The 17,239-nt window shown below is 28.4% G+C and overlaps 1 protein-coding gene and 1 long non-coding RNA gene across 3 annotated transcripts; one reads left to right on the top strand and one right to left on the bottom strand.

The window, feature by feature from the left end:
- The first annotated feature begins 4,299 nt into the window (after positions 1 to 4,299).
- LOC107622078 (uncharacterized) lies at positions 4,300 to 6,118 on the top strand. Its single transcript, XR_001616061.3, has 3 exons — positions 4,300 to 4,486; positions 5,651 to 5,727; positions 5,910 to 6,118. It is a non-coding gene; the product is annotated as an uncharacterized LOC107622078 (long non-coding RNA).
- A 1,011-nt stretch (positions 6,119 to 7,129) lies between these two features.
- LOC107622033 (cytochrome P450 714A1-like) lies at positions 7,130 to 13,577 on the bottom strand. 2 transcript variants are annotated; one of them, XM_016323968.3, is made up of 5 exons: positions 13,206 to 13,577; positions 10,812 to 11,038; positions 10,062 to 10,336; positions 8,797 to 9,190; positions 7,130 to 7,757 (listed from the first exon to the last, which is right to left on the bottom strand). In XM_016323968.3, the coding sequence occupies exons 1-5, from the start codon at positions 13,483 to 13,485 to the stop codon at positions 7,332 to 7,334; spliced, it is 1,602 nt and encodes a 533-aa protein (XP_016179454.1). In that variant the 5' UTR covers positions 13,486 to 13,577; the 3' UTR covers positions 7,130 to 7,331. The 2 variants fall into 2 exon arrangements, with proteins under 2 accessions (XP_016179454.1, XP_088356432.1); XM_088500306.1 differs by having other exon boundaries at positions 10,818 to 11,038; positions 13,206 to 13,543.
- Positions 13,578 to 17,239: the final 3,662 nt, after the last annotated feature.

Genomic DNA, 17,239 nt, shown 5'->3' with positions numbered 1-17,239 from the left:
AGGCTCCAAAGCCTTGCGCTTCTTCCTCTCTAGCTCAGGAGAAGGTCGGGGAGAAGGGAGCGGCTGAGAAGAAGCTGAAGAAGAAATCACAACGGGTTCTGAAGGAGTCCCCAAATTTCGGGAAGGAGGGAGAGAAGGAGAGATAACCGCCCTGGCACCACCAGTCCTGGCCCGGGACCTCGCTTTAGCTTCCTGCACCCTCTGGTAAGACTCACTCGAATTCTTCTTCTCCATCTCTGCAAAAACAAGTAATAGCCAATAGATTAGACAAGTCGGAAAAACAAACCAGACAAGTCAGAAATCTAATAAACAAATAAAAGCTACCTAGTTGAGTCTGGACAAAGGTCGAAGACCCCTGGAGAAATTTTTTAGTATCCAAATATGGGGCCCTCCCCCACACTTCTCGGAGGAACCCCACAATGGCTGCCTCCACTTCATCCAGGTCTTCCAAGCCATATTTCTCACAGGGGGAGGCCTCCAGCCAGTATAGAGGAAAGCGGGGAGAGGAATTGTCATCTAGGAAAAAGGGGTAGTGACCGTCTACAGCTTGCACTTTGAAAAAGTAATTTTTGAAGTCATGAAAAGATTCATCAAAAAGAGTGAAAACCCTCCGGCCTTGTATAGCTCGGAAGGACCCCCATTGTTGTTTATTATTTTGCCCACTGAAGGGCTTGGTCATATGGAAGAAATAGAAGAAAATTCTCAAGGAAGCCGAAAATTCCAGGGCATGGCTGATAAACTGGTAAATTTTCAAGAAACCCCAATAGTTGGGGTGAAGCTGAGTAGGAGCAACTCGGCAGTGACGTAACACAGACATCTCAAAATCAGAAAACGGAAGAAAAACACCCAAACGGGTAATCATGCTCTCGTACATGAAGAAGAAATGAGGGGCCGCCTCAGTGGCCCTCCCAAAGCACACCCGGTCCTCTGGACCCGGGGCCACTAACTCGTATTTCGGTTCATCCTCCTCAGAAGTACAAAGCCTGTGATGAGTGCGAAGGTGGGTGATAAATTCGGCATCAACCAAAGGTTCCTCCCCTAACACAGTGATATCAACCCATTGAGCAAGAATGTCTATAGAGGCCATTGTTTTTCCTAAAAAGGTGAGAAAAACCTACAAAGAAAAAAGGAAAAGAAAAATAAAAAACACGGTATCTAAAGGGGGAGTACGGAATCAAACAGAAACCTACGAATCAACTTCTCTATCTAAAAGCATGCAAACAGAAAGCACGTGGCAAAAGAGAAGAAGAAAAGACTAACCTTTAAATGAGGAGGGTAGAAACGAAAGCCTTCAAACGCAAGAATGCTTCGCGAACGGATGAGGAGAAAATTTGAAAAATCGCAGAAGCGAAACAACGAAAGAGATGCAAAGCATTTATAAACACGTCAGGGGCATAATGGTAAAAATGGAGCAATCATTAACGAGTGCACCGTTACCAAGGTAATTAATGCCTGCGCAAACCTCTAACGGACGCGATGTTCGATTAAGACGTAACCGTGAAAATCAAAAGTCACGGAAAGTCACATCGGTTCCGCAAAATCACGTCGGCTCATTCACACGTCGGCTACGACCCCGAGTAGAATACTCGAACCCAACTCTAAAAAAGAAATTGGGCTCGAGTAAGGGCACTGTTCATACCCTGGCCCAACACTAAGGCCCAGGATCCAAAGAAAGAGGCCCAACCCAAAAAGGGTTGAGCCTCATCCTGTACCGACCTCTCCTAAGGAAGTCGGCTATCATCACGACTAGCTCTGAGGAAGTCGGGAACGATGATTAGCTGGCAGATAAACACTCATTCAAATGAGTAACTGCCCCTAAGATCTCTCAACCCACTTCCAGAAGCCATATCCCAACTTCCCTAAGATAAAGGGACGGTTATCCCCCTTAAAAGGTGGAACTACTTCAGCGGTGGTTATTGGCTCACCACTATAAATACCCTGACACCCTGCAGGTATCTCTAAGTTCCAATACATTCTAAACCTGCTTAACCCCATGCTGACTTAGGCATCGGAGTGTCTTTGCAGGTACCACCCCCATTCACTTGCATTCACAAGTCGGACAGCGACCCCAAAAGACGTGGATCCGCTCGAAGGCTTCCTCCCATAGACGATTGGGCCAACCTAGCGAGTCCAGCCCAATAATCTCCGGTTACCTATCGTAACAATATTTATCTTAAAATGTTATTAAACATATTTTTTAAATAATAAAAATAAAATAATACAATATACATGATAATTATTAATTAAAATAAAACATAAAAAAATATTTATTTATTTATTTTTATATATTCGAGATATACGAATACCTACATAAAATTTACAATTCAATCCTATATTAGTATGTGAATTAGATCTAAGTTATGAGCACTCCTAAAAATATATATATACTAGCAGAAATAATGTTGCGTGCATAATGCTTTTCAATAAAGATTATTAAAGATTTTTTTTAAATATAAAAAATCTTATAAAAAATAAAATTATTACGTACACAACTTACCAATACTTCAAAAGCTAGGCGAGCACTAAAAAAAAATTAGTGGTAATAATTTAAATACAATCAAACCGAAATTGAATAAGGTTCAATTAAGAGATTTGATTCAGGTTCACTTTGAGTAAACAACATAATTAAATTGTTTTTAAAAGAATAGTTTAAATAATAAATATTTATATTAAAAATAATTTATAAATAAGTTATTTTGTATTTGATTTTTTAATTCTAAAAGTACTTATTTTAAAAAAGTTTTGATAAAAAAAATTTTATTATGAGAAAAGTCTTTTTTTTTTTAACTTTTTTATAAGCATTTAAATAGTTTCTTAAAAAGTTATAATTTGGTTTTAAAAATTTACACCATACATTAATACTACTTTTCGTAAGTTAAAAGCTCAAAAAAATAACTCTTGAAGTTTCCTAAACAGACCCTCAGTCCATACCTATCCAATCTTATAGAGGTCGGACATAAGAGTCTGACTCTACTTATCTAAATAAATAACTGACTCCTAAAATATCTTATATTCATTTAGAAGAGAGATCTCTACAACTTCTCCAACAAAAGGGAACGGTCATCCATCATCAAAGATGGAACTACTCTAAAAGGTGGTTATCTATTCTACTATAAATACATTGATACCCTCACGTATATTCAAAACCCAATCAATTAAAAACCTGCCAAAAATTTTTGCTAACTTAAGCATCGAAATTCCTTGCAAGTACAACCCCCACCTGTTCACAAACAACTTGGACAGATTCATCCTCGTTGGAAAAGACATTGGACAGACTATTTAAAGGCGTTTGGACCTCATGTTCAAGTCTAAAAGCAACTAGTTTCAGGTAACTCTCGAAACATTGGCGTCGTTGTTGGGAACCTAGAAGCTAAGTCTACACCCAACCATGACGTCAGAGATGGACATATAGCATCCGAATCTAAATCGGAATATCATACCATGCACTCATGATACCTCCACGACAAGATAGAACAAGTGGCTCTAACGGAGAGGGAACGTTAGGAAACCCTCAACCCAAGAGAATCAATTCAGATATAAATCCACAAAAAAATCAAAAGCGCCTGCACCCAATAGAAATCATGGGATGACTCGTATACGGGCATTATGCTCGATTAGAACAACTCGAGTAGGAGATAGAGCAAAAAAAAAAGTTGAAAGAGACTTACGAAGAGAAATGCGATGACGAAGAGAACTAGAAGAAAAGCTTTTGAAATTAGAAGTAGACCTTCGAAATCGGAACAATCATGTAGATCAGGAGAAATAAAAGTCCATTTGGAGAAAAATATCCATTTATAGAAGATATCATGCGAGTTAGAGTTCCTAAAAATTTTAAAAGTTTTGACATGAATTTTTACTATAAAACAACCGACCCAAGACACCACCTAAATAATTTTAAAAATCGAATGTACAAAGTCGATGCATTCGATGCAACTCGTTGCAAAGTCTTTCCAACAACATTAACCAAAACGATGATAAAATAATTTGATAGTTTACCACATAAATCAGGATAATACAACAAGGAGGACTTGTGGCGGTCATACGCCACTACTGACTCCATATGAACCATTGCTTATGCAAGTTGACTAGGGAAAAAAGACTTGCTGAAAGCTTCAATTCTACCATACAATACATACTGAAGTCTCATTAGTGAGTAGTTACTCGTTAGTAAACATCTTATCAGAAGAACCAACCAAAATGTAGAAATTTAGCAAATAAAAAAAAAATTTATTAACGTAGAAAAGTGTAGTTTCTATGTCCATTCAAAATATGGACACTATAAATATCGACTGTCCCTTGTTAGTTATTAATTCGATTATACATTTCTACATCTTTATGATGATGGCTCAATTGATTAAGAAGCTCTGTCCTATCATAATCTTCAAACTTGCGTTTCTTTTTGTGGTTCTCTTCTTAATAGAAGTGGCAGCAGCAAGGGTACCTAATTGGTCATTTGAGCATCATCATCAACACGGGAGAGTACTATGTAAGTAATCTCGCACACTACTACTACTCGAAGAAATTACATCGAATTTAATTACTTTTGTAATGCAATATATAATACGATGAAGATTATTTTCCTAGTTTTGGTTGATAAACGATAATATAGAAGCTTGTATCGGTTATTAACAAAATTTTGTACATAATTAATATATTGATTAAGTTTAATTTACTTACAGCTATTCAATCAGATTTATACGTTTTAAAATAAATTATTTTTATTAATTTAACAATATAAAATAATTATATGTTTGCGTAAAAATCGTTTACACTGTGGACACATACAAATTAAATTTATATTAATTTTAAAGAGTTTAATTTTAATACACTAACCATATAAAACGTTTTATACAGTTGTACAATTATATTCGTTCTTTTAAATGATCATTTATTTTTATTATATTCACTTTTTTATAATCATTTATTTGTACTAATATGATATTACATAGTTTTTTTTTTTTGTGACTAAATAAGGAAAGAAACAAAGCAAAAACTATTCTAAATCCGAGCGGATGATTTGTTGGAGATCAACACCAGACTCAGACCAAATAACATGATTAGAGTTACTCTTGGCACCATATTTAGCCATCCAATCCGCAGCTCTATTTGCTTCTCGGGACACCCATTCAACGTGAACAAGCCAAGGACGAGATAAAAGCTCCTGAATCTTGTGAACCAAATCTGTTACTTCAGATGGATACCCACTTGTAAGCTCATGCATGATGGGCAGAATGTCAAAGGCAATCTGTTTCACATATAATATCCCTCAAACCGTAATTCCAAGCTAAAACCAGCCCCCTCCAAGCAGCAAATAATTCACATCTGATTATAGACCAAGGGGGAATGCTTCCAGAACAGCCCGAGATCCAATCTCCCTTAAAATCTCTAATAATACACCCAAATCCCGCTAAATTTAAATTCATATACAAGCTTGCATCACAATTAACTTTAAAACTATTGTCTACCGGTAGTTCCCAACACAGACAATTTCGGAGAGACCTAAAATTAAATTCTAATTTTTATATGTTAAAAGTGTTAAAAAAAAATTTAAAGAAAATGCAATAATTTTTCTCTTATATATATATGTGTGGAGCTAAATGATACTAATCTAATCGATTTTGTGTCTCTACATGTCTGTAACATTGTATAGTAGGTGGTGATTGTGGTGACGTCCCAGAAGGAGGCAATTATCATTGTCATCCTGGACGCGGTCGTTAATTTCAGTTGGTACGTATCACTTTAGTGGTTACGGGATCCTCTTTTTTGAGATTTCGGTAAAATATATATAATGTATTTTTATTATGGTTTGTTTAATTATTAGTGTGCCTGATGCAATATAATACGATGACTACATTAGAATCTGGAGTCATATATATTTGACAATTGGAACTTGGATGATTATATTACAGATATCAAATGGATAAAGCTCAAAAGCTGGAAGGATCATAAGGAATCTTAAGATGCTATAAGTGTGATATATATTAAGATTTTAATTAAGTCGTTTTTGTTTTTTTTTTTTTTTGTACTTTTGTTAGTTATTATTTTTTTTTCCTCCGCACACTTCGAATGTCTTGAAATTTATATTAAAAAAAAAATAAGGAGTAGTTTATTTTAAGTTAAATTATTCTGTTAATTTTTATAATTTTATTAAATTTATAAAAAAGTTTTTATATATAATTTAAATGTTTACAATTGAATCTTTATATTATTTTAAATTTGATAATTAGATTTTTATCATGTCAAAAACGTTAGAATCAATATAATATTTTTTTTCCAAATTAAAAAGATACCCACGCTTTAAGGGCTAAATTTCTAAACCTATATATCTTCTCACTTTTAGAAGTTTTTGTAAATTCTAATGTTTTTAGCTTAGAAATAATCTAATTTCAAAATTCATGAAAGTGTAAGGATCTAATTAAAACTTTTAAAATATAAAAAATTAATTATAAATTTGATAAAATTATAAAAACTAACAGAATAATTTAATCTTTATTTTTTGCTACTCATGGTTTAATAACTATGTACTATATAATCTCTTGTAAGCCTATGTTGGAATTGGAAGTTGATAATAATGCCTGCATATATATGTTCTTCACATTCTAATTAATTATTGTAGCTATCCATGTGATTCTTGTGATGGATCTTCAAGATAGTGAGAATTATGCAGCTCCATTGAGATCAATGGCATTTTTCATGTGTTTGTGCTAAGAAGTGAAAAGTTGTGTATGTGTGAGTGTCAATCTCATAATATTTGTTCTTGTGATTGAGCATGAACTCAATGATCTTACCCCAAATAAAAAAGGAAAAAAGAAAAGCTAAATTAACATTTAAATACAACTAAAGTTTATGTGTGTGATGAATTATAAGTCCTTAAAGTAATGTATATCATATTTGATTCCTACCACACTGACATAAACATGTGAGAATTCATGATTTTAACAACAACTATTACAACAAAACCAGCAAATATTAACGGTTTATTTGCGACGGTTTTCAAAACTATCGCAACTTATTGATTTTGTGACGGTTGCTATTGCGATTTAACTCATCATCTCATACCTTGTGAATAAGGAGATGCACATCATGCCCTGGTTCTATAATCATTCTATAACCACTTAATTATAAATTAAGTAAAACTATAAAAACCAATAAAATAATTAAACTTTCTTTTATTCCTACTTCGCTCACATCTATACACGAGAATACATATGTTTTTCACAACCATCAGTCCATTGCAACAAAATAACTAAATACCGTTGGTTTATTTGCGACGGTTTCCAAAATCATCGCAATTTATTGGCTTTGTGAATATTGCGATTTAACTCATCATATCATATCTTTTGAATAAGAAGATGCACACCATGCCCTGGTTCTATAATCATTCTATAAGCAGGAGCATGCTTGTAGCTAGGAGATAGAGAGAATCTAAACCTAGAGAGAATTAGGGCAAGAACAACCTTCAATTGAACCATTGCAAAGTTTTTCCCAACACACAAGCGAGGACCCACTCCAAAAGGCACATATGCTTGTGGATACTTGCAAGCCTTAGAGACACCATCTTTGAATCTTTCAGGTTGAAACTCATTTGCATTTGCTCCCCAAATTTCAGGATCCCTATGTATAGTTGGAATTAGGGTCCATAAAACAACACCTTTGGGAACAAGTAGTTTTCCAATTTGTGTATCTTTATAGACCTCTCTTGAAACAAATGCTCCTGGTGGGTATAAGCGTAGCACTTCATGTATCACCATAGTCAACTACAAAATAATTTGTTATTTTAGAAAAATATAAAGTTAACTTCTAATTCTAAGTATATAACACTACTAAAAACACAATTATTACCGTCAGATTTTTCATCAAAAAAAATATCATATTTTAAAAATATATTTATGAATAATTATTTTTATGGTATCTTAACTAACGTTGACTATATTTGATAACAAATTCAACAGTAATATATTTCCGTCAAAATTTGTATGATTTGTTGAAATTTGAGCGTAATAAACAAAATAAGGTTTTTGTTAAATGTTATTAATAAATACTCAATTACTACTTTATAGTTTCATTGAAGAAATACTACTTTAGTTTTTCTAAAAATATTTTTTATTTTAGTATTTTTAATAAATAAATTTTATTTGTATATATAATATTGAAATGTAATCAAATAATTGAATAAGCTAATATTATACATCATAGATCAAATTATATATAATGCTTAATATAAGCCAACAAATCACAAATCACAAATCACAAATCACAAATCACAAACCGCATAACTAACAAAATACTCATGATTTTTGGTTTGCTGTTACTTTGAAATTGAAAATGGTTTTCAGAGTATCTTTATATAAGAATGAAAGAAGCAAATTTCATTCGTTAAATTTTGTTTGAATAACAATGATTAAAATCAAAAGTCATGTAATAACTTTTCGTGTACTTTTAATCTTAATAATCTGATAAGATTATATGAATTAAATTTGCTTGTATGATTTTTAAAAAATAGAATTGAACTCGAGAATTCATCAATAGAATTAAGTAAAAAACAGTCACTTGACTAGTTCGATTTAGTACAAAAACTGGTAATTTAATTAAACCGATTTGTTTCTTACTAAAAAATTAATTTAAAAATTAATATTCTAAAAACAAATTCTTTACAATATTCATCAATTCCAGTAAAACTTTTAAATTTTTAGTTTCAACAATTAAATAATCGATTTGATTTTTAAAACCTTACTTCTGCACATGTATATATACATACATGCGCATACAGATACAGATATAGATACAGAAACATACCGTTTTCAAGAGAGGAAGAGAATCAACATTTGGAATGCCATTGGGGAAAACTTGAACAACCTCTTTTCTTACACGATCTTGCCACTCTGGATAAGTAGCAAGAAGCATCAAAGACCAAGAAGCAGTTATTGCAACGGTTTCATGGCCAGCAAAGTATATGTTCTTGCAATTATCCACAATGAATTGCTTGGCAAAATCTTTAGGTAGACTTGTTGAATCATCATCACTCATAGCTGCTTCCAATAATAATTGCATTAGATCTTTCTTTGAAGAAGGTTTCTCTGAGCATTCTTCCTTTCGTTCCTCCACTAACTCCCAAATTAGTGACTCTACCTCCCTCTCCATAATTTTAATCTCATTTTCCTTCCCTCTCCATACATTGTTTAGAGTATCCCTTCAAGACAAATTATATATTAATCAATTTTAGAATGTAACAAAACAAAAACGGTTCAATTATTTGGCCGATTTTTCGTGATTGGCAATTCTCCTAACCAACCCATCGAAGTAAAAAAAAATGTATTCGAGAATTGTGTATAATGGGTTGATTAGGAGAGTCGTCTATTAATAATTTATTTATGATAGCTAAATGACAAAATTTATGTTTGAACTTTTTTTGAATGTGAAACACTTGAAAAATGTTTAACATAATTATCTAAACTGGAAAATCTATGTTTGAGTTTTATAGATGGGTTTAGCCGTCGCTAATATTAATTAATATTATCGATGGTAGTGGACGTTGATAAAATTTAATAAAAAATTAATTGACGAAATTTTTTACTATTTAACTCCCTGTCTGTAATATTAATTACAGACAGTTAAACAATCTATAATAATAAATATGTTTGTAATGACATTCATATTGTAAACTCTTTAAAGCTTAAATCGAAAATGTGTTGACACTTATATACAATAATTCATATCAGAAAAAACTGTCACTCGACTCTGACAATTATCTCAGAAAGACTATGAGACTCCAAGAAAAAAAAACACCAAATCCGGCCTCTGATTTTTTTTGTTGGGACTGATTAGTCTCTCTGCGAAAAAAATAACATTAATTTTTTTTTGGCACAGAGGCTAATTAGTCCCATAAAAATAAAGCTCAGGGGCTAGGTTGTTTTTTTTTTTTTTTGTTAAGGGCCTCGTTGTCTTTCAAGGTAATTGTCAAAGATCGTTTAGGATTTAATGGCCAATTTTAAATGTAGAGATACATTAATTAAATAAAAAACCTAATATATTTGAAGAATGTTGAGTTTGCATTGACATACCTTAAACCTTTGACTCCAAAAAGGAAGGTACCATGTTTGGACATTTTCTTTTGCATTAGCCTAAGCTTAGAGAAAACTTCAATTCCTTTGGAATATGAATGTCCAAAACAAACTCTTGAAATAACATCAGCTGCTAAGCTCCTCAAATCTTCATTAACTTCAACTTCAACTTCGCCATTGCCATCATCAACATCATTACCTAATTTGGCCTTAATGGCTTTGTCCCATTTTGTTAATAATGGTTGCGTTGACTCTATCATTAGGTCCACCATACCCTACCATGATCATGAGTTACATGCATGCACACTTTAGATTCAGCATAAGAACATTTTCTTTTCATACAACTATGTATCATGTGCTTATATCATAGGAAAAATTTTAAATGTACCGGAAACACTCGTGTTTCAGTTGTTTTAACCGTTGATTTCAATTAATATATATTATATATATTTTTTATAATTCATATCAAAAGTTAAAACAACTATAATACCGATGTTCCCGGTACACTTGAAACTCTTCCTATATCATATCCTATTAGTTTTTACCCAAAAATAGTTATAGATGTGTATTTTCTTACCAACTTATACTTTTAGAATAAATAATTTCATAACAAAACATAAGAACTTCTATAAGTAAAAAAGTTTTAACATATAAAAAAATGAAAAAATTATATAAAATTCACACAAATAAAAAATAAAACGCAAAAGAAATTAATTTCATATTCCATATCAAAGAATTATATACAGATACCTTAACTTTTTCCATGAAGAACTCAGGAGCAATAAGTTTTCTCTGATGGGACCAATTAAGTCCATTAGCTCTGAGAATGCCATTTCCAAGAAGGGATGCAAGGTTGTTTGTTATATGAGAAGGTTTACCCAAATCCAGAGTCATTAACTTGTTCATTTCTGATATTAATTCTGGACTATTCACATATAAGTTTTGTTTTGTCCCTGTTGAGTAAGTGTACAATAGACCTACAAATTCAGAGTAAAATTAATGTTGCATGAGTCTTAATATTCATATTATAATTTAAGATATCATACAAATCAAATTATCGAATATTCTGTTCAAATCACTCAATTGATATTTTGATTACTATAACAAAGGAGCCATAAAGACATTTAAAATGTCTTTTTTTTTAAAGATATTTTTTAGTATTTAAAATTCAATACATATAACTGATTAAACCATTTTATTTTTATTAAAATTAGATCAGATAAATTAATTTGACTAAAAGATTTACGAACTAAATCTTGAACCAATTTTTATAAAAAATAACTACAATACCCTTATTATAGAAAATGACAAAATACTACTACTATTATTATTATTATTATTATTATTATTATTATTATTATTATTATTATTATTATTAATTTTGATAATCCTAAATCCTAACCTTTCTATTCTCTCTAAGCCGTGTATATATATATATATATATATGAGTATTTTAGTTATTTGCTATAATAGGTATATTGTAGTTATTTTTATAAAAAACTATAATTTAGATTAGTTTAAAATTTGGTTCTCGATTTTTTTGTCAAATCAATTTGTTCGATTTAATTATGACAACAATAATACGGCTTATTTAATTACATATGTTGAATTTTAATTATTAAAAAAATCTTTAAAAAAAGATATTTTAAACGTCTTTATCTGGATAATTCTCTTATGATAATAATCAATCGTGTGTCTTGTCTTATTCAATAATAAATGACAAAGACAGACTCTAAAATTGTTTGTTAAGATTTAATATATACATAACATTGTTTTTTAAATACTTTTTATATTACATTTATGATTTATTACACACACACACACATACATACATACATACATACATACATACATACATACATATATATATATATATATATGTTATATTTTTTGTTTTTTTAATATATTTTATATTGAACTCACTGACTCGGATGGATGATGAGTCAGAGTTTGATGTATATTTTTAATAGAGAAAACCAAAAAAATTTTCCAAATTACTAAATTGTTGACAAAAATATCTTTTAAAATTTGTTTACGATAAAACATATTTTAAAATACTATAAAAGTATCCAACGGTAAAATATATATTATTAAAAAATTATAAAGATGAATTTTGATATAATTCTTACCAAGAATATGTAATTAAAAAAGTCAGATGTTTTACTTGTAAAATTTAATATTTTTAAAATTTAATTTTAGTTCTATTTTGCATGGATTTTTTACATAAATATCTAAATATTCTCATAAAATTTTATATTAAATGTATGAATAATTTGTTAAATATAAAAATTATTTATCATTTATAAAAGAGTTTTTTTTGTTAATTTTTATTATATTTAAAAATATTTTTAACAGAAATAATTAAAAAAATAAAAAATATGTTTAACAGAAATAATTAAAAAAAAAATTACTTCGGCAAAAATTTAATAATTCAAAAATATTTTTGATAATTTAGTCATTCCTTTGACCGTTTGATTAGAGGTGTTAGCAGTGTAGTACCGAACACTAATTTTATTTGTAATGCAGTTTGAATTAGATTTGCGATTTTTTAAATTAAAAAATTTAAATATACATAAATCTTAACATTAAATTTTAAATAATAAAAAATAACATAACAAATCTCAACTAACATCTTGAAAAACCAACCATAACAAAAATTATTATTATTATACGACCATTGCTATACTTTTTTCACTATCTTTCCCATCAAATAAATAGTCAATTATATTTTATGATGTATAATATTATATAAAAAAATCCATTGTCTATATTTTAAATCCAGTATCGCAGATACTAGTAGGTTTAAATAATAATAATAATAATAATAATAATAATAATAATAATAATAATAATAATAATAAGTAGTTAAAATTTTCAAATTAAAATTAATTGATTAAATATATCAATTTTGTAATATAATTTAAAAAAAAAGGTTATATACAAAGTTTGAGGAGCCCCTATCCAAATTCTAGGAAAGATTTTTGCAGTTTACAAAGCCCAATTTGATTTGTACCGATTTTTAATAGTTTGACCATATTTAATCAAATTAATTCGTTGAAATGATAACACACTAATCCAGATCTATTTACCATGTATAGAAATAAGTATACTATAATTAATTATACTGGAAATAAAAAATGATACCGTATTGTTTTCGCCAGATTTCAAAATAGGGGAAGAGAGATTCAGTGAAGTCATGAGTATGATCACTACTATGAACAACTTTGGCTTGTGATGCAGAGTTGATTCTGTGCATTTCAAGCAGATTCCCATGAAGAAATGAAGGTGGTGGCCCACTTATACCTTGCATTCTTAGCTTCCTTCTAACCCTTTGAGACTTTACCCACTCAATCCCATGCACAAAACCAACCCACATCACCATTCCAACCATGCCAATGAAACAAACCAACATCACTACCTCCATTTTTTTTTCTCTTCAATCTCACTTTTCTCTCTTGGTGTGTGTGATTGTGTTTGCTCTTTAATTTGTTATTTGTTCAATGTATTATATTTATATAAGATTATACGCAAAGTGTATAGCATTAATTGTGGAGTAAATGGTCAATTTAATTATTGAAATATCATTTATTTTTTAAATTGGTCTATCGAAAATTTTTTTAATCAAATTTATTTTTTAAAGATTTTAAATTAGTCAGGTTAATTTTTTTGTTATTTTTATTATTAACAGTGTTAAAGTTTATTGATGTGATAAGTTAGGTAACATCACATTACATACTTAGTAATTTTAATTGACTATTAACACGATTAATTTAAAAAATTATATCAAATCAATATCTTAAGTTCTCCCACTTAATTAAATTTTGATTTGATCTAATTTTATAAATTTATTATGTTAGTTGAGACTCTAAAAATGTGTTGTAGTATTATTTAACGTGTTATATTAACAAATTTTGAAACCATCAATAAAAAAGTGACAAAAAAATTTACACAATTAATTTAAAATCTTTAAAAACAAATTTGATTAAAACAAAATTCGAGAACCAAGTTGAAAAACAATTACTCATTGATTATGTGCATGTTTGGGCGCCATTATTTTGTTAAAAAATATCTTTTTTTAATGAAAAAATATCTTTTTTTTATTTTTAACGTGTTTGGCAAATTTTTAATAGTAAAAGTAAAAGCACTAGTAAAATAAAAAAAAGATCTTTTTTGAAAAACTGTAATTTACATCTTTTTTTAAAAGATCTTTTTTCCTTAAAAAAAGATGGTTTTCATGTAATAAATGAACAAAAAAGTACTTTTATATTGTTATACCCAAACATAATTGATAGATAAAAAGACCTTTTTACATGAGATATCCAAACATAAAATTACTTTTACTTCTTTATAAGATCTTTTAAAAAAAGATAACTCGAAAAAAAATCTTTTCTTAGAAGCTCACCCAAACAAGCCCTTACATCTTTTTTTAAAAGATCTTTTTTCCTTAAAAAAAAAGATGGTTTTCATGTAATAAATGAATAAAAAAGTACTTTTATATTGTTATACCCAAATATAATTGATAGATAAAAAGACCTTTTTACATGAGATATACAAACATAAAATTACTTTTACTTCTCTATAAGATTTTTTAAAAAAAGATAACAAAAAAAAGATCTTTTCTTAAAAAATCACCCAAACAAGCCCTATAGGTTGAAAATTAAAAATAGATACGTTAGACTAACTTCAATGGAACACTTCTTGAGTATTAGTTTTGACTTTTGAAGTAACTGAACTGATTTAAAATCAAAACTTATATTCGATATCATTTTTAAAACGATATTGATATCAATGAGAAAATATCTATCATTTTAAAAAAAAAAATAAGTAAAATATTATTATATATATATATATATATAATTGTAATTTTGTTATATAAGATTGCTAAATTGAGATGAAACTAAGTATTGGAGTGACGGATTTTATATTGAGTTTTAAATTAATTTTTAATGATATATGATCTCACAAATACTTATGTAGTATTGTATGAGACCCAAAATAAAATGAAATTAAAAATATGTATTGAAAATATTTTTATGTTAGAATAAAATTTATTATTTTTAGTTAATATTTGATTAATTTTAAATATAAAAAATTAAATTTTAAATTTTTTAATAATCTAAAAATAAGACATTATTCAAAATATTAACTAAATCCTCCCTGACATTTCTTATCTGAAAAACATGCATGTGATAGGTATCCTTTTGTGATGAGTCAATGCAATTGAAAAAAACAAAATGCAATTAATAGCAAAGATACAAATAATTCACCGAAAATGCATTTATTTACCATCTGTAATAGTGTATGTCTCCAAAAGAAAAGGAAAATATATAGTCATCAACTTTGTTTTTTTTGTTGTATTTGTTAGCTTCCAGAATATAGTCAACATACGTCTTATGATTTATGAGTACATGTTAAAATTCAGATTTAGTTAGTTTATGTTATAAATACACATAATAAGATTATTATTAATAAAATTTTTTAAATATTTTTAATAATACAAAATAAATATATTAAAAAATTATTTTTTATATTTTTAATAAAAATTTAATTTATAATGTTAATATATATTCTTAAAATACAAGTTAATTAAATTTTTAAAATTATTATAAGTGGTCATTTAATTTTTAATTATTATTACTTAAATAAAAGTATAATAATTATATTAACAATTTAAATTTTATAATTTTTTATAAAACTTTTTCAATTGATAGATAACCACAAAAAACTTTGATCATACGTCTTTAGCTAAACCCTTATATATATTGCTATGCACATGATTACAAAAATATTAGAGAAAAAGATAAATAGGTCCTTGACCTTTTGTCCTACGAACATTTTTGTCTCTGACCATTGAAAAATACTTTCAAGTACCTGACCTTCACAAAACTTGGACGGATCAGTCCCTCCGTCCAAATGCCTCTGTCAAGGACTGATCCGTCCAAATATCTCCGTCAAGGACTGATCCGTCCAAGTTTTGTGAAGGTAAGAAATTTAAAAGTATTTTTCAATGGTTAGGGACAAAAATATCCGCAAGACAAAAGGTTTAAGACCTATTTGTCATTTTCTCAAAATATTAATAGCATTTTAATTTGACATATATAAAATTATTTTCATGTGTTACTTCTTGAATTTTATAATATCTGTCTCATTTGCATTTTCAAAAATTTGAAATATGTGTTCTATTTATAATATTTAGATAATATTATGTTGTTTAATTTGTCCAAATTTACTCCAATAATAATGTAATATAGAGGAAAAGAATGTTATTAATTTTTTAATTATTGATAATTTTTGTTTTGGGCGAAATATTTTGAAATGGAGAGAAAATTTTGGAGTATATACATGGAGTATGTACGTATTATATTTAATGCTTGGAAAAATGTTAGAAACTCTTCTTCTTTGGGTTGAAAATTTTCTTCTAGAAATGTATTAATGACACTTATATTTACAAGACCAATTTAAAATATGGTCATTCATCTTTGACCAAATACAATGCAATGCGCATTTTAGTGGTAGATAATTTAATACGAATTTAATATGTATTGTTTCAATAAAGAACAAAAAAATTTAATTGCATTTATTAACAATGGATAAGGATGGAATAATAACCTATGGTTATAATAATTATTCTTTCTAGAGGAATTTATTATACGAATTTAATATTTATATTTATAAAAATAATAAAACCAATAATAAAAAATTCAGAAAATAATTAAATTTGATGCAAATAGTAAAAAAAAAAAAATTATTGACTAACAATAATTTTTTTATCGAATTAAGAGATAGCGTGATATATATAGGAATTCGTATGTTTTGAATTTCTAAGCTAACCTCGTTCTTATCGTATGACTTTGGTAAGGTTAACTTTCTCGCAAGATATTAATTCTATCAACTGAAACTTCCTATGAAGAGATTTAGGTCCTGAATAAATAGTTTAATTAATTAAAAAAAAATAAATAATAAATATTTATATTAAAAAAATTTTAAATAAATTATTTTATGTTTCATTTTTAGTTTTAAATGTACGTATTTAAAAAAAATATGATAAAAAATTTTTTATTGTAAGAGAAGTTATTTTTTTTATTTTTACACAAACACTTAAATAATTTCTTAAAAAGTTACAATTTAATTTTAAAAATTGCATCAGATATTAATATTATACTTTTTTTTTTCATAAA

Source organism: Arachis ipaensis, chromosome B10 (genome assembly GCF_059453495.1).
Source record: "Arachis ipaensis isolate K30076 ecotype BB chromosome B10, ASM5945349v1, whole genome shotgun sequence".
NCBI classification, from domain to species: domain Eukaryota; kingdom Viridiplantae; phylum Streptophyta; class Magnoliopsida; order Fabales; family Fabaceae; genus Arachis; species Arachis ipaensis.
This window is presented reverse-complemented; position numbering and strand designations above follow the sequence as displayed.

Excerpts from the sequence above, each read along its gene's own strand:
- LOC107622033 (XM_016323968.3), bottom strand. The coding sequence starts at position 13,485 with ATGGAGGTAGTGATGTTGGTTTGTTTCATTGGCATGGTTGGAATGGTG. Across the intron at positions 9,191-10,061 it reads TTTGGAGTCAAAGGTTTAAG|GGATACTCTAAACAATGTAT; the intron begins GTATGTCAATGC and ends TTTGTCTTGAAG. Across the intron at positions 7,758-8,796 it reads CTCTTCCTCTCTTGAAAACG|TTGACTATGGTGATACATGA; the intron begins GTATGTTTCTGT and ends ATTATTTTGTAG.